The sequence below is a fragment of the Colossoma macropomum genome, unplaced genomic scaffold, assembly GCF_904425465.1.
Source record: "Colossoma macropomum unplaced genomic scaffold, Colossoma_macropomum, whole genome shotgun sequence".
NCBI classification, from domain to species: Eukaryota; Metazoa; Chordata; class Actinopteri; order Characiformes; family Serrasalmidae; genus Colossoma; species Colossoma macropomum.
The window spans coordinates 38,341,240-38,364,729 of record NW_023494790.1 but is presented as its reverse complement, the minus strand read 5'-3'; the positions used below and the strand labels follow the sequence as shown (position 1 = coordinate 38,364,729).

The following is a 23,490-nucleotide window of genomic DNA, read 5'->3' as shown; positions in this document are numbered from 1 at the left end:
TGCCGCATACTGGGTTTTGTTGATCTGGGTTTAATTCTGCTTGTAACCAAAACATGGACATTAGAAGACAGAAGACAAGTAACCTGTTCTTTACCTTCCATGTTGGTTTTACAGTTAATACTACAATTCAGAGCCGGAGCGGTTTAGCCTGTTAGCTGTCTTTTAGCCTGATTAGCCTTCTGAGTTCTTGTGAGCACCGTAGTTAACCCAACATATTAGTGCCGAAGATTTCATCAACCAAAGCTGAGAATTACGAATCCAGCTCATTACGAGAGGCTAATGTGATCGGAACACTACGGGACGCATGAGGTCGTTTTCTGAAAAGCGCTGCAGCAGCAAAACAGCCTCAGGGAAAACTTAATTAGCCTACTTTCACCAGTGGTTCATTTGTGGAGTACGTGGGTATAATCAGTTTTACAGCCCTGTCCTTTCACGACACTCAGTTACACGCAAGCGTTATTTCATTCTCCCTCCAAACGTCCCCCTCAGCCCTCGCTTCTGTTTCCCGCTGAGCGGTTTATGAGGGCAGGGGTTGCTGATGTGGATGATTAGAGATGAGAGAGAGCGATTAGACGAACGCTGACCTGGAGAAAGATTCTTTAAATTCTTTTAATGATATATTAATTATATACGATATATTAACTGCTTTTATTTTGTTGTTTGATGCCCATCAGCCATACTACATTACGCCGAACCTCCTCCTGGCAAATATCAGATATCTAAACAAATCCTCCGTCCTCCTCGTGAGCTCGGTCGCCCACGTGAGTCATACTTTAAAAGGCCCCTGAAGCGAGGCAGCAGTCAAAGTCAATTTAAGAAGAGGCCTCCTTTCTTAAAGGGGAACTCCAGCAATTTTTCTAAATTTCTGAATAATTCAGTTCTTGAGATGTAAACAGAATCGTTCAGAGCGGTTCAGAGTGGTTTGATGTGAAACGCTCTGTTCTAGAGAAACTTGCCAAGTCAGGACTGTTCACAGTGGTGGTGATAGGAACCAGACGTCCACCTCTAAAAGCTCCCTCACAGAAAGTTCCTACATGGAATGGTTATGAATTCACTGCCTGATGACTGAGACACTGTTTTATGATAGTTTAGAGAACTTAAACTCCATTCATGGAGGAGGGATACATGCAGGGCAGTGTGAGGCAAAATAGTCCCAAAGAAAACTTATTATTTCAGATTTTCCACTATTTTCCATCATCAACATTCCATATAGACTCAGAAGACTCGTGTAGGTTCACTGGTGGTTCTGGATAGTAAATAAAATGTCTATATTTGTGTTGTAGTCATGGCGACCCCTGGTTCCTATCACCACCACTGTAAAGACATCTGAACCATTTCACACCAAACCACTCTGAATCACTCAGCAATGTTTCTGAATCGCACACACTCGATTATTCAGAAATTTTGAAACATTGGTGGAATTCCCCTTTAAATGATGCATTAGAGTGAAGCTTTCGTGCCTTCTTATTGGAAATTTATGACCAAATGTTTCCCGGATCTCTCGAGGTCTGTATTTTGGTTATGATGGATGGGCTGTTGTGTGAAATCTGTGATCAGAGATGCTCCAGGCATAAAGTTTCCCCTTCAAATAATAACACAGAACATATAATCATATCAGATGCTAAGAGAGAACATTAGACTTATTTGCTATTTCAAGAATTCCCTGGAACACGAGGAGACAGACGGTGGAATAAGTGCCTTGAAATGCCATCTCAGTGTCTGGTACTTTACTTTCTTGCTTTATTTGAAGGCTGCCCACTTGGGAACTTCATAGCACATGCATAAGCATTAAATAAACATGTGCATAAACACTGAATAATACATTTATAAAGCAATGCATCGACGCTTATCCCAGCAATTACAAGATGGCACAAATGTTTTAGGAAGTATTTGACACTGTATTGACCCAAGGGGCATTAAACTGAAGTGACAGACATTTGTTCCATTTATAACACTGTTATAAAGCACCATTCCCAAACAAACATCTGTGCTTGAGCAAAAGTAGAAATAATCTTGGTAAGTTATGTCAGTAGAATGAGGAGACGTTCCCTGTCTGTGTTTCTTCAGTATCGAAAATAAAGGATATTTAAGTTGTTATAGACATTATGTTATATTATTCTTTAGAAGCAGTTACATTTGCTTTATCAATAAATTAGTCATTTAATTAATCAATCAATCAATCCATCAACCTTTATTTAAACTTGTAGTACAATGAGGTTGACCTTCATTTACAGTGTAGCCAAGCAAATTCAGAAATCAGAGATTGAAAGAATTAGGAAAAAAGTCAAAAAAAGAAAAAATTCATTTCAAATTTCAAATTCTAAATAAATAAATAAAAGTAAAATTTGATTGAAAAGAAACCATTATAATTGCAAAAAGAAAATAATTTAAAAAATGACAGTTCAAACAATTATAAAATAATACAAATATATTGTTAATATAACAACAAAAATAGTAAAAAATGTAAAACAATAACTAAAACATATCAAAAAACAAATTAAAGTAACTTAAATCAGGTAAAAGAGTGTCCGGCTGTTATAAACAGAAAACAGTGTTAGAAACAGATCATCATTTTAGCTTAAGGCCCTTTATGTCAATACAGTATCGTTTACACCATAATGTGTCATGTTCACCTTTCGATTGCTGGAATAAGTTGTTCATAAATATTCATGCATTGCTTAATAAATATCTTGTTCATTGCTTATGCAGGTGTTATGGAGGCCCTATGGAGGTAGCTTTCAAATATGGTGTTTCACTGGTACATAACATTGACATAACCATGTCATAAACATGTCCTAGCAGATGTCCTGGGCTGTCATAAGTTATTACTAGTAATGCCTGTTGTCAGCTTATATGACATGCTGATTTTCTCAGTAACGCTTTACTGTAGGTCAGTGTTCAAAAGGCTGCATAAGCTTTTCATGACAGCTGATATAAACATACATAAACGTGCAGAGAGCCTTATTCCTGAAGACTGATTTTCAATGTAATTTCATTTCAGTAAGTGTTAAGACAGTTGATGCATATCGAATAAGCCTTTATAACTGTGTTTATCTGTTTATGTCAGTGTTATGAAAGGCTTACGCAGCCTTTCCGTACTCTAGTTAGCCATCATGACATCACACTTTATCACATCTGTCATGTTCATTATCTATAATGGTAATATGACACTTTTGCACAACTTTACATTATCTGCTATGACATGTTTATGTCAAGGTTATGTACCAGAGATCAAATGTTACATGGACACTTCACGTCATCACGTGTACGTATCTGTGTTCGGTCAGACTCACTCACCATAAAGCAGGTATTCCAGTCTCACTCCCCACTCTATGCACAGTTTTTGTGCTTTCCCTCAGCTAACACACCTAAATTAACTCGTTAGTTAATTAGCACCTTCCTCATGTGCTGTTAAACTGAACTGGGGGGCACATGCTGACTTTGGGAACCACTGAATGTGTAATTATACACACTCAACCAAAACATACAGACGGGTGACAAATGAGAGGCAAAGTCTGAATGAATGTTTCCACACAGGTGAACTGCATGATCCAATTAGGCAATTAACACCCTACCAGCTCTGTGGCAGGTAGAGGTCCAGCTGATCTCACCTCTGGGTCAAGATGATGAAGAGGAAAGATCCCAGTGGCTTTGAAAGAAGGTCGAGGCACGGATGGCAGGAGCTTCAGTCACAGAGACTCAGCTTGGCCTCCAGTGTTTCAACAGGGATGGTCATTAAAGTGACCTCTGCTGTTAGGTCTGTGGGAAGGACATCAGTAAACAGGGCTGGACATTGTGGTGGAGACAGTGCAGTGCAGAAAGATGACAGACCATGCTGAGAGGTCAGTGGAGTTGAATCCATGAGCACTGGTCTGCACAGATGAGAAGAAAAGTGACCTGGTCAGATCATCTTGTACCTGTACATTGAGGGTGGTTTGGGTCCACTTGTCCCGTTAGAAGGACCTGCAAATCAACACTAAGTTATTCTGGATGATCAGCTTTATCCTGTGATGGAACATCTCTGTCCTGATGGCTCCCCCCACAGGACAGGAGGGGTCACTGAATGGTTTGATGAGTGTGAAACTGATGTAAATCATATGTTACATAGTTCACAGTAACCAGATCTCAACCCAGTTGAACACCTACAGAAGATCCTGGAGGGACGTGTTAGCCCGCATTCTCCACCACCATCGGCACAACACCAACTGAGGGAACATCTTTAGGAAGAACGGTGTTCCATTCTTCCAGAACAGTTCCAGAGACTTGTAGAACCTATGACAATGAAGCTGTTCTGGTGGCCCAACATCTTACTACGACACCTTTATGGTGTTTTTCCATTCATTTGTCACTTGTTTGTATATACACACACATATGTACACATAACACAAGCTTTTGTATATATTCTTATCTTATACATCTCAAACCTCACTCATTTGCCTCATACTGTATATTTCACCACTGCTGAGGTGCAGAATCTACAACCCGCCTCCACTCGAGGATCTTAAAGGGGTTTAGACGTTTGTTCATTTGTGAAGGGCTAAAACTAAACATTCAGACTTTATGTCCTCGTTTTCTGTTTGCCGAACTCCACATCCTGCTGCCTTATAGTCCTTAATTACTGTACAGTAGTCTGTGTCAGGCTTCTACAGACACTCTTAAAAGGAGGGTTCTTCAAGGGTTCTTTAGTGAAGATATGAAACCATGAACATTTTATTGCATTTGCATGCATGAATGGTTCTTTGCCTGGATGGATGGAGAATGTGTTGTATATGGTTCTATATAGCACCAGAAAAGGTTCTTCTATTGTAACAAGCTTAACATTGAAACAACAGCAGTACCCTTTTTGGTGTTATACTGGACCATATACAGCACATTCTCCACCAGTCTGAAGAACCATTTCACCCTGCAGAGAACCATGTAAGCATGCAAACGCTTCTTTAAGTGTTCATGGTTCTATATGGAACTATTTTCTTTACTAAAGAACCCCTGAAGAACCCTCTTTTTGAGAGTGTACTATAGTGTAGAGGAGTGAGGTTACTGAGCTAAGTAAGTCCTGCAGGTGTTGTCCTGTGGGGTCGACACTCAGGCCGTCCATTCTGGAGAAAAATGTTCATCTGGTCATAATTTGGTGAAATATTTTAGTTTTAGCAAAGAATTATAATAAAACAAGACGTCTGTAGAGTTAAATGAGTGGATCTCTGTTCAGATTCAACACTGCTGTTGATTTTCTGAGTGTAAATAAGTTACATCCTGTCCAGAGACTCACTACTGCACACTTAATACACACTTACTGCTTATTTACTGAAATTTAACACATTGGAAAAATAAAACAAATGTGGCCTGAGCAAATGTTACAGCACATTTTATATTTATTATACACATTTATTTTTATTTTCAATATGTTAAAAGTGTGTTCTAATATTAATACTACTGCTACTAATAATATTAACAATGATAATAATCTTTACTTATATAGCACCTTTAATACATTAGAAATGCAGCTGAAAGTGCTTCAGAAAACACAGTAAAAAGTAAAAAAGTAAAAATAACCGAGAGAGAAGAGAAAGGTAATCAAAACCATAAAATAACCATTAAAATTAAAACACACAAAATAAACATATAAATGAAAATCCAATACTGACAAAAAAGAGTAAAATTCCAGTAAAAACAAGGGAAACAATCAAAACTAGCTGATGTATAAAAATACGTTTATCTGTTTTTAAACTGAGCCTGATGAATATGTTTTTGGTTCCAGATCTTTGGTGTATAAAAATGTATGAAGGTGCTGCAGCATTAAGAGATCTAAAAACTAGCAGTAAAGTTTTAAAATAGATTCTAAACTTATTTACATTTAGAAAATCAGAAACCTGTGATTTGGGGGTGTCAGCTCTTCAGTGAGTGTTACAGAGCTGATTTAGTGCAGTGCTAAACCAATAAGAGTCCTGTGTCATGATTAAACCACAGTAAGAGTCTGCTGTGGTTGCCAGTAAATGGCATAAGTTTAAAGAGTTTGGAGTGGACATCAGTGTCTACCTGCTCTACCACCCCCACCTCAGCTCAGGAGGACGAGGTGATGAGCTGGTTAGTTAGATCAGCTGTGCTAAAGCAGGAAAACAGACAGAACAGGGGAACTCCAGGATTTAGGAAGCACTGAGTGAGGCCGAACGTGCCTTTACTGTGGAGCGTTTTCAGTCTGTCTCTTGTAGTCTTATTAATAAGTGTGTCTTATTAAAACTGACTTGGTTTCAGAGGAATCTGCTCTCTGTTCCACGTAGAACAGCTCAGAGATCAGCTTCTCACTTAATGAAGAGATTCAGTTTCTCTCAAGTCGCCTAATCAGAAGAAATCCTGCTTTAGTCGAACGATGTGTCAGACAAACACTGTGTATCCGTTCAGCTTTAGAAAAGACATGGTGTATTGAAGGGGAAATCCACCAATTTTTCAAAATTTCTGAACTCAGTGTGTGAGATGTAGTCAGAGTGATTCAGAGTGGTTTGGTGTGAAATGGTTCAGATGTCTTTACAGTGGTGGTGATAGGAACCAGGGGTCGCCATGACTACAACACAAATATAGACATTTTATTTACTATCCAGAACCACCAGTGAACCTACACGAGTCTTCTGAGTTTATATGGAATGTTGATGATGGAAAATAGTGGAAAATCTGAAATAATAAGTTTTCTTTGGGACTATTTTGCCTCACAGCGCCCTGCATGTATCCCTCCACCATGAATGGAGTTTAAGTTCTCTAAACTATCATAAAACAGTGTCTCAGTCATCAGGCAGTGAATTCATAACCATTTCATGTAGGAACTTTCTGTGAGGGAGCTTTTAGAGGTGGACGTCTGGTTCCTATCACCACCACTGTGAACAGCTCTGACTCATTAAGTTTCTCTAGAACGGAGCGTTTCACACCAAACCACTCTGAACCACTCTGATTACATCTTAACCACCTAATTATGGAGAAATGTAGAATAGTTGGAGGTAAAGTCATTGTTAAATCTATGTCTGCTTTATTAGTATTGATCTGATGCTGATGATGCGGCTTTGTTTAGCATCACAGACAGACTGAAGGACAGATTCAGACACATTCAGCAAAGATAACTAAGTTTCATACTACATGGCTGGAAACGTGGCGCTACTGATAAATAATATGAGTTTATTTACAGAGATTTTCAAATTAAGAGTATAACACTGACTAATCACATCGTTTCTCACATTTCAAATTAATTTAAGTAAAAAAAATCTTTCAGTATTTTTGATGTATTTCAAAATTCTTAAAAAGAACGAGGACAAAGAGCTATTTTCTTGACACATTTGTAATACATATATAACCATGAACAATGGGAGTATATTTTGGTCTTTCCTTTGAAAGAAAGAGGTTTCTCTGTAAATGTGAAGTGTGGGTAATGTGTGGCTAAATGTCTCCCTCTGGTGTCTGCTTTGAGGTACTGCTTCCCAACTGTGCTAAAAAACAAAGGCTGTTTAAAGAAAAGTGGACGAAATAGTTTAAAAATCCTTTTCAGGGAGTTTTAGATGGTTTTGAAGCTCTTCGATTGTCTTTATGTTGCGGAGTGTAAATATCAGCGAGTGTGTAGAACCATGTTAGCGAGTAATAAAGCTTTTTTTCAATGTTGTTAAAATTACCACAAAAAATAAATAAAGTTAATGTGGGTAAAACTTGGTGGAGCCTAATTTGTGCTAATAGTACCACTGCAAATTATTCATTGTATAAAGAACAAATATCCAGAACATAACTGACCTTGATGCTGTCCCTCTGTAATGTTATTTTAGGTCAGTGTTCATAAGGCCATCATTACAGCTGACACAGACCTACATAAACGTCTATGAAGGCTCATTCCAACAGGCATCATCTGGCGTACAGGCTGTCTTGTCATTTTGATGTCAAGCTCAGGTGACATCGGTTCTTCGTGACGCTGGGTGGTTTCAGGACACTTGTTTGGGTGAAATGACATCATGCTATGACAACTGACTCTGTAGATGATCTCAGGTGGGCAGAGTAGCTAAAACACAGTAAAGGTGTTGATACTTCAGTAAAACAATGACTGCAGTACTGTCCCAAAAAACAACTGCTTACTTTAGTAACAGGAATGGTTCTATTTAGAACCATGAGTTCTATATAGAAACATTTCATGCTTAAATGGTCCTTTGCATGGTGAAAGCTCCTTCAGATTGATGGAGAATGTGCTATATATGGTTCTAACACCAAAAGGGGTTCTGCTCTTGTTAAAAGCCTGACATCGTCACAACAGCAGAACCTTTTTTGGTGCTATATAGAACTATCAAATTCTCCACCAATCTGAGGAACCATTTCATAATAAAAAGAACCATTTAAGTATGCAAGTGTCTCTTTGAGTGTTCATATAGAACTACTGTGCAGTGAAACACCACATACACACTAGTGAACACACACACTAGGGGGCAGTGAGGACACTTGTCCAGAATGGTGGGCAGCCCTATCCACAGCGCCCAGGGAGCAGTTGGGGGTTATTGAACTGGTGACCTTTCGGTCACAAGGCTGGTTTCCTAACCTCCAGCCCACAACTACAAGAGTGGATCCTGGTCAAAATCCATGGTGTTGTTGATTTTCTGAGTGTAAATAAGTTACACATCCTCTACAGAGAACCTAAATAGAACCATCCTGTAAAGAAACTAAATAGAACCTTCCTACTAAAGAACCATCTTTTTCAAGAGTGTAGATGTCCAAAAGTATCAGGTCAAGAAACTTCAGTACCGAGTAACGTATAGACCCGCAGTGGAACCGAAGCATCTCTCAGCACAGGAAGTGACGGCTGTTCAGCTCTGATCTTCTTTTTCCTTCTTATTTTGGTCTCAAATAAAACGCTAAAGCTCCAGAGTCACAGATGTGACCAATCACAGAGCAGTACTGACATTGTCAACAACAAAACACTGAAATAAAACACAAAGAAAGGAAAAGTAACATGTAAGTGAGTAAATGTAGTTTTCTTCACTCACTAATAAACTTGATAAGAAGTGAAAATGATCATGATTATTATTATGAGTACTATGATTAGAAACACTCAGAGTGCAAATATATCAGTATTTACTATAAGTACATGTACTCGAGTAGATGTAACTGACCCACCTCTGCAGACAATGATGCAGGTATTTCCAGGGTCCGTCGGTGGGCCCAAAGTTTGATTACACACTTCTATAATCTAAGAATAGCTCAGTGGGCTTGCACTGACGTCCCTGTAGTCACTGAATAATAAGCCTTAGTGTGGATGTTAAGGGGTTAAATCTTATAAACGATTAAATGAAGCTGACTTTATCTAAGATCCACAGAAAATGCTCACTCTGTTCAAAGCTACAGTGGAGTCCAAAAGTCTGAGAGCACTGGTGAAAATGCGTCTCTTCTGCATTACTTTCTATAATTTAACACATGTGTTTCATTACTAATGATACCATCAGCATTAAAATCTGAATGAAAATTAGAATCAGTATGAATTTCAGGACTTCTTAGTATTTGGTGGTGTGTCCCCTTTTGCTTTAATGACAGTGTGCACTCGAGACTCCACAAGCTTCTGTAAAAGTCTCTGATCAGCAGATCAGATCCACCTCTGTCTGAACACAGAGTCTGAACACGAGCTTCACTGGAAGAGATCAAACTAAAAACACTCAACATGATCAGCTTCACACACCTGCTTGGGTTTGAGACAGAAATAGTGCCGAATGTTTCTTATTCATTTTAATTCTTATAACTTTTCTTTTTTAGATTTTCACGATTCAAAATCTTTCTGCTGTTTATTTCCAGGTTTAGATGAAAAAACACCACATCTTTGGGCTCCACCGTGGGTCTTATTATCAGACATCAAACCTTTATGATAAATACTCCTACTGGAATAAGTGTTTATACATGTTTATGCAGGTTTATGTCAGTCATCATGAAGGGCTTATGCAGGTGTGTCCTTTTGAACGCTGACCTGCAGTAAAGTGGCTGATTTAGATGTATTTTTCTGCACTTCAGACTTTGACTTTTGTGATGAGGTCTCAGGTGAGGTTTCCTTCTGATGACTCTTTCATGCAGGTCATGTTTGTGTGAGCAGTGCTGCTCAGTGCTCCATCACTCCTGTATCAGCTAAACCTTCCTGCAGGTCCTTTGCTGTCATGTGGGGGTTTTGCTTTGCTTTGCTTGTCTCTTCAGCAAATGAGCAGCTCCATCTGAGATCCAGATCTCACCTCGACTTCCACAGCTCCCCTTTACTGCCATTACTAATGACATTTCAGACGCTGGAGACTGTGAGCTGGAAGTGCTTTGGAATCTTTTTGATTTTTTTTCAGCCCTAAAGAGTCAATTAAGGCCTACACTGTAAAAAATGGCTCATCAGATCAGCCTGAAAATTACTTTATGTGGTGACAAGCAACTGAACGTGTTTTATTCAACTCAAAAAATTACACTGACTGAAATAATCCTTCATTTAAAGTATTTACCAGGTTGAATAAAACTAGTTAGTTTACTTGTTACCACATGAAGTCATTTTTAGGTTGAATTGACGTAATTTTTACAGTGTAATTAGTTATTTAAGTTTTGACACTATTTATTTTTAAATTATTAAATTAATTATAATTTTTTTTATAGTAATCAAATGTGAAGTAAGTCTGTATGAACATTGGCGAGTAATGTTATTTATTAAAACCCATGAGGAGGTGTGTTTACTTCTTTTTACTTAAAAAATCATCAAAACAGAGTAATTTGGCCAGGAGTGCACAAACATTTGCCTGTACATGTATTTGTAAATGTAATATCAGTCAGACACAGATATCACCTCATTTATGGAATCACTCTTATAGGAAATAAGCAGGAAGTGTAATCACACTTCACTGAGCAGCCTGTCGAAATGTTTAGAAGATCATAATTTGGAGGAAAAACTATCTTACAGTAAAATTAATTATAATTCATAATGATGAACCGTATGCGTAAGTTAATGGTAAATAAACAGAAAGTGTAAACACTGTATGGTGTCAATCTGTGCTTTAAAATATTTTTAAAGTTTAGATTATTTTCTGATAATTTTTATTTTTATTTCATTAAAAATACAAACCAGACAGACTTTCTTTAACTCATCTCAGTTCTGTTCAGATGGGAATGTGAAAAACCAGACTCTCTCGCCATCTGCAGGTGAGTAAACGTCACCGCAGTTTCACTTAAGGTGGAATTAAACATCATAAAAAACTGGAGCACAAAATGAATCAGAATTCAGCCTCTTCAGCCGAGAGCCGGGGGTCTCGCTGCCACTCGAGCAGGTGTGGAGTCGTGACTCAGTCAGTGAGAGGTTTGTTTTGAGCGAGTGTTTCCTGCTCTGGGGGGAACCATCTGTGCGTTTGGTTCAGCTTTGCTGCCCCTCAGCCCCCCCTCACTCATTCCCTTCATGCCTTCCTGTTGTCTCTATTCTTGGCATTAGTAGGTTTCTGTAGGTGAACTGTGAAACACTGCGGGGTTCTCGTCTACGTGAGGACTACTTCACTCTGCAGGTGCAGAGCTCATGAGAAAGTGCTTCAGTTTCGGCTTTAACACAAACATGACTCGTGAAGTTGTGTGCAGATGTTTTGGCACCTCTGGCCACATTACGTTTTGTCGATTTTTGAAGTGAAACAAATCCTTTGCAGGAAACTGTTATACATAAAATAACATTTTTTCCTACAAATATTAAAGCACAGTTACTTTGTATGTTATTTCACTTAAAAATGAAAAAAATATTTTGCACACTCTGCTACCTGCTTAGTAAGTCCACCTTCTGCAGATTTCACAACTCACAAACACTTCTTAGTTCTAGTTCCTGTTCTGTGATTTTCTTGCCTGCACAGCATATTTAAGATCCACACACAGTAGATCTGATGTTCAGTCAGGCGACTGTGAGGGTCGTTCCAAATGCTTCATCTTGCTTTTCCTGGATGAGCTGATGGTGTATTTTGAGGTATGTTTTGGTCTCTTTTCAGATTCAGTTTCTTCACTGACTGTGTCACATTTTCAGAATTGACTGATATTTAGAGGAATCCATTCTTTCATCGACCCATGCAGTGTTTCCTGTCACACTGGCTGCCACATAAACCCAGAGCATAGTAGATTCGTTCCCATGCTTAACAGTCAGCACGGTGTTCCTTTCATCAAATGCTGCTAGTTTTTCTCCCGCCATACCTTTGGTGATCAAGGCCAAAGAGTTACAGTTTTTACTCCATCAGTCCACACCAAAGATGTGTGTGGAGCAAAAAAGGAGCACCATTTGATGAAAGAAACATCGTGCTGACTGTTAATCATGGGGGTAGATCTATCAGCAAATTCTGGAAGCAAATGTGACAGTCAAGAAACTTAAGCTATAATGAGATGTCTGGATCAGGACAATGATCCAAAATACACTTCAAGTCCACCATGAGCTACTTCAAGAAATGTGAGCTGAAGCATTTGGAGTGACCCTCTCAGTCTCCTGACTGAACACCATCAAAACTCTGTGGCTGTGAATGTAAGAGTATCACAAAACTAGAAGCCTTCTGTGAGGCAGAGAGTGAAAACGGTAGTGATTTAGTAGGGTGTCCAAACTTTTGCACAAATCACTGCAACAATTACTATTTTATTTTTTCCAGTTTTTTAATTTGATGAAATATGTGCATCAACTTTTGCAGAAAATGTTATTTCTAAAACAGCTTCTTACTTCCTTCTTTCTTTTTGTTTCAAAAATCAATAAAATGTGTCATTTGGCTGGGGGTGCCCAAACTTTTGCATACAAATGTGTTACATTCAAAGTGTTTTAACTGTTTTGGGGGCCACATGTGTGTCATGGCTGTATGAAGCAAAGTCTCCCTTAGATCTCCGTGACAAGAGTCCGAATGCAAAAGGAGGGTCCCGGGAGACCCCCGGCTGCGGCTTTAGGCAAATGAAGAAGCTCCTGAAAACAAAGCCAGCGCTCAGCAGTGAGCTGACACGCGCCACGTCCCCCTATGGCTGCTTAAACGAGGTAAGTGGTAAACTTTTACACACAGGGTTCTTTCTGTGTTCCGTCCTCCGCAGGTGTGTTCGAAGAGTTACCTGCAGTGTTTCTGTTTTGTTTATGAGATGATCAGACAGGTTTAGGCCCGTCGTCACTCATCTTTGACATCAGCCTTTTTTGTCTGCGTATTTTGAATGTAATGCGTAACACAAACCCACAGGTGCACGTTTACACAGGAATACAACAGTATCACTTTAAAAAGATGGTTCTTCAAGGGTTCTTTAGTAAAGCAAGTGGTCTGTATGGAACCATTAACACTCAAACAACCTTTTTTGCGATTAAAGGGTTCTTTTTATGGTGAAATTGTTCTTCAGAGTGATGGAGAATGTACTGTCTATGGTTCTATATAAACCTTTTTGAAAAGGGTTCTATATAGCACCAAATAGGGTTCTGCTGTTGTTACAGGCTTGATATAATGGAGTTGTTTTAATTGATGCCACTACATTACATAAGGAAGAGTATTTGATTCAAGTTAACCTGACTAATTCCTTACTTGCTGCAGGCGTGAGGATCACCGACAATAAGAAGTAACTATAACTCATATATAAAGTTCCTGAAGCTTAATCCTGTTAATAACTTTACTTAGTTTTTGAGGAAATATGTTTTATAAGTCAACTAATTCAAGTTTACAGTGTATTTAGAACCATTTTCTTTACTAAAGAACCTTAATCTCCTCTAATAGGGTAGTTAAAATGGTTCAAGTGTGAACACGTGCTAATGTCTAGATCCTGATAATGTTGAGATGACAGTTTACCTGTGAGAGGTCCAGTACAACACCTGGGACATTACGGGGAGGCCTATGTGGACGAGGAGCAGGCCGTTCCTCACGCTGCCTGATGACCCACGCTTTTGTCTTTCCACACTGAGACTACTGCAGTGCTCTGATTACGAGATTATATAAAAACACAATAGACCGACTGCACCTCGTTGAGTGGCTGCAGCCTGAAAGCTGATTTAGCATCACTGCACTGGCTGATTGTTCTTCTACAATCGATTTTAAGATTGCTTTGTTGGTTTTTAAAGCTCTTAATGGATTTAGTGCCAGAATTCCTGACAGAAATTGTTCCAATTTGTGTTTCAAGATCATCAAGTGCTGCACAAAATGAAGAGCTGATCTAATGCTGCAAAAATAAAGTACAAAAAGCTCTGGAACAATTCTTTAGAGAAGGACATGGTTCTGTGAACCATGAGCACTCAAAGAACCATCTGCATGACTAAATGGTTCTTCCCATGGTGAAATGGTTCTTCAGACTAATGGAGAATGTGCTATAGATGTTTCTATGTAGAAGCTTTTTGAAAAGGGTTCTATGTAGTACTAAAAGGGTTCTGCTACTGTTACAATGTCAAGCTTGTTACAATAGCAGAACTCTTTTTGGTGCTGTAATGAACAAACACAGCACATTCTCCATCAGCCTGAAGAACCATCTCACCATGCAAATAATGATTTAAGCATGCAAATGGTTGAGTGTTCATGGTTCTATACAGAACTATTTTCTTTACTGAAGAACATCTTTTTTAAACGTTCACCGAAGAGAGTTTTAAGGAGAAGCTAAAAATATATTTCTTTAGTTTGGCTTTATTGTAGCTATGGCTACTTCAGCTTTGATATATTATGTTTTATTTGTTACATGTTGTTATTATTATTATTATTATTATTATTATTATTATTATTATTATGTGTGAACAGATGCTGAGACATTTCCAGTAAATACAGTGATGTCTAGATCACAGTCTAGTCTCTGTGTGGCAGAGCAGCAGGTTTTGACTGTAGACTTTTATAAAAAGTGTTGGGAGAGTATATTTCTGTATTTCTGTATTTCTGTATTTCTGTATTTTTGTATATGGCTCTGAAATGGAGGCGCTGTTGGACACTCGCACTGTTGGACACTCACGCTGAGAACGTCCTCCTGTCTAACAGGACTTCCATGGCGTGTATGATTGAGTGCGTCCCAGTAAAATACAGATTAAGGGCTGCGTGTTTGAATGCAAAGCCTGAAGATTACTGGTAGAAAAGTATCCCGATAACGTCCCAGGTCTGGAGAGTGAAAGAGGCTTTCCCAGCCCTGGTCCTGATCCTGGTCCTGGTGCTGACCTTGGAGATCCAGTGTTCTAAAGTGACCAGCCCCTCACTGAGCGTTATAATGTCTGAGTTCTCCATCAGCAGGACTGAGAAACACTGACAGAACAGTCTGTTAACAGGAGCAGAGATCCACCTGTAATAAAGCAGAGACCACTGACCACTGACCACTGACTCACTTCTGAATATTAAATACTGAATATTGATTATTGAACATTAAATACTAGTGACAACTGAATACTGACTAGTGAATATTTGAATATGAACACTAAATACTGAATACTTAACATGAATACTGAGCACTGAATACTGACTACCGAACATATTTAATACTCAATACAAAACATTGAATACTTAACACATAAAACTGAATACAGATTACTGAATAGTAAATAGTGAAAATTGAATACTTAATTTCAAATATAACTATAAAGCTGATGAAGCAGTGGCTGCTGACTATTGACCACTGACTCACTACTGAATACTGAATACTTAACATGAATACCACAGACATAATACTGACTACTGAATACTTACTACTTAAAACTGAATACACTATTCATTACTGAATAGTGAGTAGTGAATACATAATACTGAATACTGACTACAGCTGAATTCTTTATACTGCATGCCGAATACTATATACTGAGCACTGAATACTTAACTTTGAATACTGAATATTGAATACTTAACATGAATACTGTATACTGGGTATGGAATTCTGACTACTAAATACTGGATACTTAACATGAAATACTGAATGCTGAATAGTGACTACAGAATACTGAATAGTTCCTACATAAAACTGAATACAGAGTACTGAATATTGAATACTGCATACTGATTCCTCAATAACAGCTGCTGGATACTGAATTTTGAATACTGGCTACTGAAAACTGCTGTGTGTCTACAGAATAAAATCAAAGTGCTGTGTTGTGTTTGTGCTTTAGTGTGTTGGTGGTTTGAGCCACACTGTGAGAGTGTGAGTTTCGCACTGTGCAGTAAGTGTAATATACGTGTTCAGGTGTTTTGGTGTTTGGTGATTGGACAGTGAGGAGTGATGGCGCGGTCCTGTACCAGCGGACGCTACTGGGACGGCCTGGTCAAACAGTGCATGTCCTGTCAAATGATGTGTGACAAACCAGAACCTCATGCTCGCTGTACGGACTTCTGTGGTGAGTTACTGACCGAGACGCTGCTCACAGACTGGAACATCACTTTAAATATAAACAAACTGGGGCTGTTTTGTTTAGCGAGTGACTCATTTAATCACTGGATTTTGATTAATTTCATTCTTTAATAGGAAAATCATGTTTATCTTGTTGTTGCTGTGAAGCATTGAAGATCACACTCAGAACAAAACACCACAGGGACACAGTCTAACAAGGCGAAAACACAGCATCTCCCTGTAAAAGCACTGAGGCGTGCAGCTACACATTCAGTCATCTCTGATTAAAATCTTACCACAATGACTGAATATGAATGATATGATTCATATACTTCACAAAATGATTCATATTCAAAATACATGCTCAGTGTTGTTACACTGAAAGCTAACAGAGAAATGATTAATTTAATATTATAAGGCTTATAATCTTGGATGGTATTAAACTGTTTGTGTTGGTCTAAGACAAAATACTAGACTTTGATTTTTTACTAAGACATAGGTTTTTAGACATTCTTACTATTTTATATTGCTATTACTTTCATATGTATATATCCACTGATCAGGCGTAACATTCTGACCACCTCCTTGTTTCTACACTCATTGTCCATTTTATCAGCTCCACTTACTATATAGGTGCACTTTGTAGTTCTACAGTTACAGACTGTAGTCCATCTGTTTCTCTGATACTTTGTTAGCCCCCTTTTACCCTGTTCTTCAGTGGTCAGGACCCCCATGGACCCTCACAGAGCAGGTACTATTTGGGTGGTGGATCATTCTCAGCACTGCAGTAACACTGACGTGGTGGTGGTGTGTTAGTGTGTGTTGCGCTGGTCTGAGTGGATCAGACACAGCAGTGCTGCTGGGAGTTTTTAAACACCTCAGTGTCGCTGCTGGACTGAGAATAGTCCACCAACCAAAAATATCCAGCAGCACTGCTGTGTCTGATCCACATATGTGATATATATATATTTTCATATGTATAAGTACAAGTATGTCATATTGATACAAGGAACAAAAATAGTAGTGAAGTAATAGAGATACATTTATATTAAATGTAAAATAAAATCTCCAAAACAGTAAGTTTACAGGAGAGGGCCAAAACACCCTTACCTTCCAATGCAAGTCAATGTAAAGAGATTTCATTCCACGCAATTTTGGAACATTTCTATTGGTCCAAACGTCACAAAATTTAATGTAAACGGGCAGCTGATGAGCTCAACTTGTGCCGAAATGTAAAGATAGTAAAAAAAGACATATATACATAATTCCAATACACAAGCTGTCCTTTACATTGTGTGAAGATTTCATGATGATTGGACCAATAGAAACCCTCTAAAATCAGTTGGAATAAAATCTCTTTACATTATCTTACACTGAAAGGTACGAGTGTTTTTTTGAAGATACTTGTTTTTCTTTGGACAGTGATGATATTTATTTATTTTTTTTTTTGTTTGTTTGTTTTGCAGTGGCCTATGGCTGTAAGGCTGTATCTGGCCAGTTCTATGACCAGCTGCTGAAGAAGTGCTTGAAATGTTCGGAGCTGTGTGGCCACCACCCGTCAGAGTGCTCGCGAGAGTGCCCAAGTAAGTACACACTGGGCATGTCCCAAATTCACTGGTGCTCCCTATATTACTCACACAGTAGTGCACAACGCTGTTTATCAGACAGGAGGTTCTGATTCAGCCATGAGTCACTCAGAGAAGCCGTGAGTGATTGTCAGACTCTCTCAGTCGAAACTCCAGCAGAGTTAGAAATGTGTCAAAACGTCCAGAGACTCTGTCGACTCCAGAGCCTCTTCTGAAATGAAGGATGAAGGTGTTAATAGTGAATCTGTGCTGCAGTATCAGCCTCTACTCTACTGGGAAGGCTCTAGATGTTGAACATTGCTGTGAGGATTTGATTGAGCATTAGTGAGGTCAGGGACTGATGCTGAATGGTCAGTTCTGGACACTCCAACTCATCCCAAAGGTATTGGATGGAGCTTCATCACTCCAGAGAACACAGTTCCACTGCTCCACAGCCCAATGCTGGGGGGCTTTAGACCCCTCTAGCCCACGCTTGGCACTGGGCCTGGAGACCTTAGGATCATGTACAGCTGCTCCAGAGTGTCCCATTCTATTGGTCAGTGCTTTTCTATGGAGATTATACAAGGTTTGTCTGTGATGGGTGACCTTAAAGTAACAGAAGTTACAGTAGCAGAATTCACCCATAAGGAGGGCTGTCCGGATAGTTTTGGACATATGCTGCACTTAAAGGCATTATAAAACAAGAATTTCATGTCATTTGTGGTGTAGAGCACCCCTGCAACCCTGAGCCTCATGCGTTTGAAAGAATTTGTGATTTTATATTGTATTCATGTTTTTATCCATTCTCTCACTACATTACCCAGCATGCAACACACAAATACATTAAACAAACATTGGGAACCTCATCTACTACATTAATTCAAGTCTGCTGATGTAGCGGCTAATAAATAAAGACATATATTCGACTTTCGTAGCAGAAAGCTTATCTATCTGCCTTCCGAAAACATATTTCAAAAGTTCTTCCTACCTTCATCATCATCCTAGTATTGAAAATGGAAAATCTCACTGTATTTATTAATTTATTTCATTTTATTTGTTTGTTTAGCAGGTACAACACAGATAAACATCTAGCTTAAGCTAATTTGCAGCCCCAGTCTCTGATTAGGCCTTAAAAAAAACTAAAATTAACAAAATAAATAAATAAAAAGAAAAAAAGAAAAAAGTTAAAATAGCAAATAGCACAACGTATGGAGATCAGGAGTCTCCAACCACCAGCCATGAGACAGCTTCATACAGCTTCAACACTTCACTAGCACTAACTTCACCCACATTCAGCAGGAATGATAATGTCTTCAAAATAAGAGCCCCATATAATTAGACTGTCATATGTAAGTTTACTCTAAAATAAATATATCACTGCTGTCAGAACAAAACCTCCAAAATGGTCACTTTACAGGAGAAGGAAAAGTATACTCTACTTTCAATGGAAGTCAATGGAAGCAGACTTTGTTCCAAGTCATTTTGGGTCGTTTCTTTGGTTCATTCATTATGAAATTTATACACAATATAAATAATATAATGTCAAAAACTGAAAATAATGGAGATACAAGGTCTTGTGCTAACAGCAGTGTATATATTAAATACTATGAATTTATACTACTACTACTACTACTACTACTAATAATAATAATAATAGTAATAACAATAATAATAATAATAATAATAATAATGCTTTATTTTAGGTGATTTGAAACATCTGTTCTAGATACTACCGCAGCACCACTGCTGGTGATGAAGCAACAGTTCTGTTTTTCGTTTCAGCTGGCGTTCTCTTTAATCTCAGTGGTGTCGAAACCCCAGCGGGATATGAAATATCATTTTTGACTCAAACTCATATTACACAGCAGATTACAGGAAGGCAGAAGTTCTGCCCAGAACAAGTGCTGCTGTTTCCGTGCTTTCTGCTTACTCACTTCTGTCTGACTGAAACTCGTCTGTCTGTGGCAGCGACCACCAGGCCTACAGGAGTCTCTGCACTGCAGCCGCTGAACACTAGAGGGAGCCACGAGATCAGAGGCGCGATCTACTCAGAGGCGCTGGTGTACTCTCTGCTGGGCCTGTGCCTCGCCATGCTGCTCAGCACCATGATCGTGGCCCTGCTGGTGCTGCTGAAGAGGGCCCAAGTGCAGAAGGAGCGCGGAGAGAAGAAGCCGCAGCAGCCGGACGGACACAGGCAGACCTCCAAAGGTACGGTAGACCGCTGAGGGGTCTGGATTCGCCTTTAATCGTCCGTCTCTGAGCATTTAAACATCAATTCACACGGTCTGAGACAGAGAAACGCTATTTTAGACGATGGCAGTCTGAGAACAAAGAAATGAGCACTCTGTATGATGGACATGCAGCAGTTCAAACACAGCCATATGCAAAAGTCACTTCTGGTAAAATGACATGTTAATGAGCATGAGCTCCTCTAGAAGCCCTTCTTTATTAACATCTCTATAAAGAACTCACTTAAACACGGCAGTGTTCTGCTAATTTTAGTGCCTATTTTCTGTTTGTTTTAGTTTAACATATTGGAAAAATACAAACTCAAATGAACCAAAACTGCTGCAGTTTCATAATTAAACTCAGTAAATGAACAATAATGGTGCCTTAAAATCTGCAGAAAATCAACAAAAACTTAGAATTTGAAAAAAAAAAACTTTGGAATTTGAAGAAAAAACTCACTTTGAATATGAATTTCTTACAATTGTTTCTGTTATTGTGGGGATTATGTGTTCAGATTCAGAGCTCGAGAGCTGTTTATACTTACTGTACATGTGTAGTGTTACTTCAACACCATCAGAACACCGTCAGATCACCTTTAAAACACCTTTAGAACAGTTTTAGAACACCATCAGAACACTGTTAGAACATCTTTAGAACTCGTGTGGTCTGTTCTGAAGGCCTGTTGAAGCTCCTGGTCTGTGTGCGGTGCTGATGGTCTTTTAGAGACTGTTTTTTGCTCTATGATGAGTTTTTGGCTCCTTCTGAGGTTTAAATGCTCATCTAACTCTCATAGTTACAGTTATGGGTTAAAATCATGGTCAGTATCAAAACTGGAACGTGTCACGTCTTCTGCGAGTATTTTTCTCTGTGGTTTTGGTGAATTTCTGCCACCCAATCGTACTGAAAACTTTGTTAACCAAAAGTTGTTGGTTAATCACCCCGTCGGCCTGCTGGATCATCACTGCTCAGAGTTCTGGGATGTTATCATTCACAGATGAGCCCAGATGCATTAATTATGGTTAAATTAGAGTTTTCTCCATTTCGGCTTGTCAGTGCTGTTAGACGGAGGCCTCTCCTGCAGAGGTCAATGCAGCCAATGCAGTGGTGATTTTGGTTGAAGATACAAATTTGTGCAACAAATTTTGCCAAAAAATTCCACACAACATTTTGCATGTGAAATTTATTTTAATAAATTGAGTAAAAATAAGCAAAAAGAAAACAAACACATTCACAGTTTCCGCTGAGTCAGCTCAGCTTTGTAGACGTAACTTAGATACAATACTAAAAAACTAGGTTAGGAGACTAAACAAGTTAAGAAAACCAAAAAAACTATTCAGATGTTTGACTTCTAATTAAATAACTTGGCCTGACTTTATTATTTACAGTGACCCCAGTTTGACCCCCTGGTCTAAAGCATAGCTTATTTTTAATCGGTATAAAAACAGATGAAATGCAGTAATGAGTGACGAAACATCTACTTGTTGCAGACTGTCTGATGGCAGAGGCCGTCACTCAGGAGGCCAATGGGGTGGTCCCAGACAGACCCCGGGCTACAGAAACCTGTGTGCACTGCTTCGCCGAGCAGACGGAGGCGCTGCACGCGCTCTACCAGCAGGCCGTCCCGCAGTGCCTAAACGGAGACCCCCAGCGCCGCCACCACTACACCAACGGCGTGGCTCACGGTCACGCCAGCAGGACCATGTGTGAGCGGGACGACGCTCTGAGGATCATCTGCTCACCCACCCAGACCAGCATCTGAGCCACGAGGCCGTGCAGGTGCTCCTCAGGCTGAGGGCTGGAGTGCTTTGAATGTGGTTTGGACTGAGAGTATCTGAGCCCATTGGAGCACACCACCTCAGGAACTGAAAAACGTGCAGGGGGTGACCGCATGGAAACGTGAGCACGAGTGGTTTGGTGGTGCAGTGAGTTTCAGTGGCGTCAGGTCACATCCTGGAGAGGAGCAGGGAGCATAGTGCTCAGGGTCAGAGTGACAGTTTGGTAAAAAAATTACATTTATGTTTGATGTCTGAAGTTAGGTTTTTTAGTTTTAGGAGCTACGAGGCTAATGGAGCTAACAAGTATTTAATAATTATATAGTAATTATATAATAATTATTAAAATAACTCAGTGTGTGAGATGTAAGCAGAGAGACTCAGAGTGGTTTGGTGTGAAATGGTTCAGACGTCTTTACAGTGGTGGTGATAGGAACCAGGGGTCGCCATGACTACAACACAGATATAGACATTTTATTTACTATCCAGAACCACCAGTGAACCTACACGAGTCTTCTGAGTCTATATGGAATGTTGATGATGGAAAATAGTGGAAAATCTGAAATAATAAGTTTTCTTTGGGGACTATTTTGCCTCACAGCGCCCTGCATGTATCCCTCCACCATGAATGGAGTTTAAGTTCTCTAAACTACCATAAAACAGTGTCTCAGTCATCAGGCAGTGAATTCATAACCATTTACTGTAGGAACTTTCTGTGAGGGAGCTTTTAGAGGTGGACGTCTGGTTCCTATCACCACCACTGTGAACAGTTCTGACTCGGTAAAACTAGAAAAAACAAAACTTTGTTTTTGCATGTTATAATTGTGTAATCATAGTTCAATGCATTTTCAGCATTTTGGGGAGTTTTATGGTGGGGGTTGGGGGGGGGTCAGAACAGTGTCCATTAACTATGAAACTAAAGTGTGTGTGTGTTTGAGTTTATCCTGTGCAGGACGATGATGAATAACCCTGTTCAGCTGATTTAGTTGAAATGAAAATCCTGTAAACAGACATCTTGACCCACCATCAGGGCAAGATGTCCTGTTGCCCTGGGTAAGAAGCCCCTTTTACATCCTGCATGAATTGTAATCTGATTTTTACAGAATAAAACAACATTTGATACGTGTGACTGATGAGTACAACTGGTTCCTGCACAGACAAATTAGACGTGAATTTAACTATGAAGTATTATTTAAATATTAACTGCAAACAGATGATTACATTTATTGACTAATAACTAATAAACTGACAGTTGCTGAGTTGCTGTGTCCAGCATGTAACTTTGTGTCTTTATGATGAAAATCTAAATCATAATTTGGGGCAAATATGCAGTGACTGTTTAAACAATCTGGTAACACACACTAACACACCACCACCACGTCAGTGTTACTGCAGTGCTGAGAATGACCCACCACCCAAATAGTACCTGCTCTGTGAGGGTCCATGGGGGTCCTGACCACTGAAGAACAGGGTAAAAGGGGGCTAACAAAGTATCAGAGAAACAGATGGACTACAGTCTGTAACTGTAGAACTACAAAGTGAAACTATACGGTCAGTGGAGCTGATAAAATAGACAGTGGGGGTCAAGTTCTTATACAAACTGATCATTTAAAGTGATAAATTACTCTTATCCCCAAAAAAGAGGGGAATAATCT

At 39.2% G+C, this 23,490-nt stretch overlaps 1 protein-coding gene across 1 annotated transcript; it reads left to right on the top strand.

Annotated features, from left to right (window-relative positions):
- The first annotated feature begins 16,063 nt into the window (after positions 1-16,063).
- On the top strand, positions 16,064-21,822 carry LOC118808915 (tumor necrosis factor receptor superfamily member 13B). The gene is made up of 4 exons (XM_036571794.1): positions 16,064-16,276; positions 17,736-17,852; positions 19,803-20,042; positions 21,551-21,822. The coding sequence occupies exons 1-4, from the start codon at positions 16,162-16,164 to the stop codon at positions 21,820-21,822; spliced, it is 744 nt and encodes a 247-aa protein (XP_036427687.1). The 5' UTR covers positions 16,064-16,161.
- Positions 21,823-23,490: the final 1,668 nt, after the last annotated feature.

Bases quoted from the DNA above. Each gene is read 5' to 3' on its own strand.
- LOC118808915 (XM_036571794.1), top strand. From the start codon at position 16,162: ATGGCGCGGTCCTGTACCAGCGGACGCTACTGGGACGGCCTGGTCAAA. The intron at 16,277-17,735 runs GTGAGTTACTGA...TTTGTTTTGCAG, and splicing joins TCGCTGTACGGACTTCTGTG to TGGCCTATGGCTGTAAGGCT. The intron at 17,853-19,802 runs GTAAGTACACAC...TGTCTGTGGCAG, and splicing joins GTGCTCGCGAGAGTGCCCAA to CGACCACCAGGCCTACAGGA.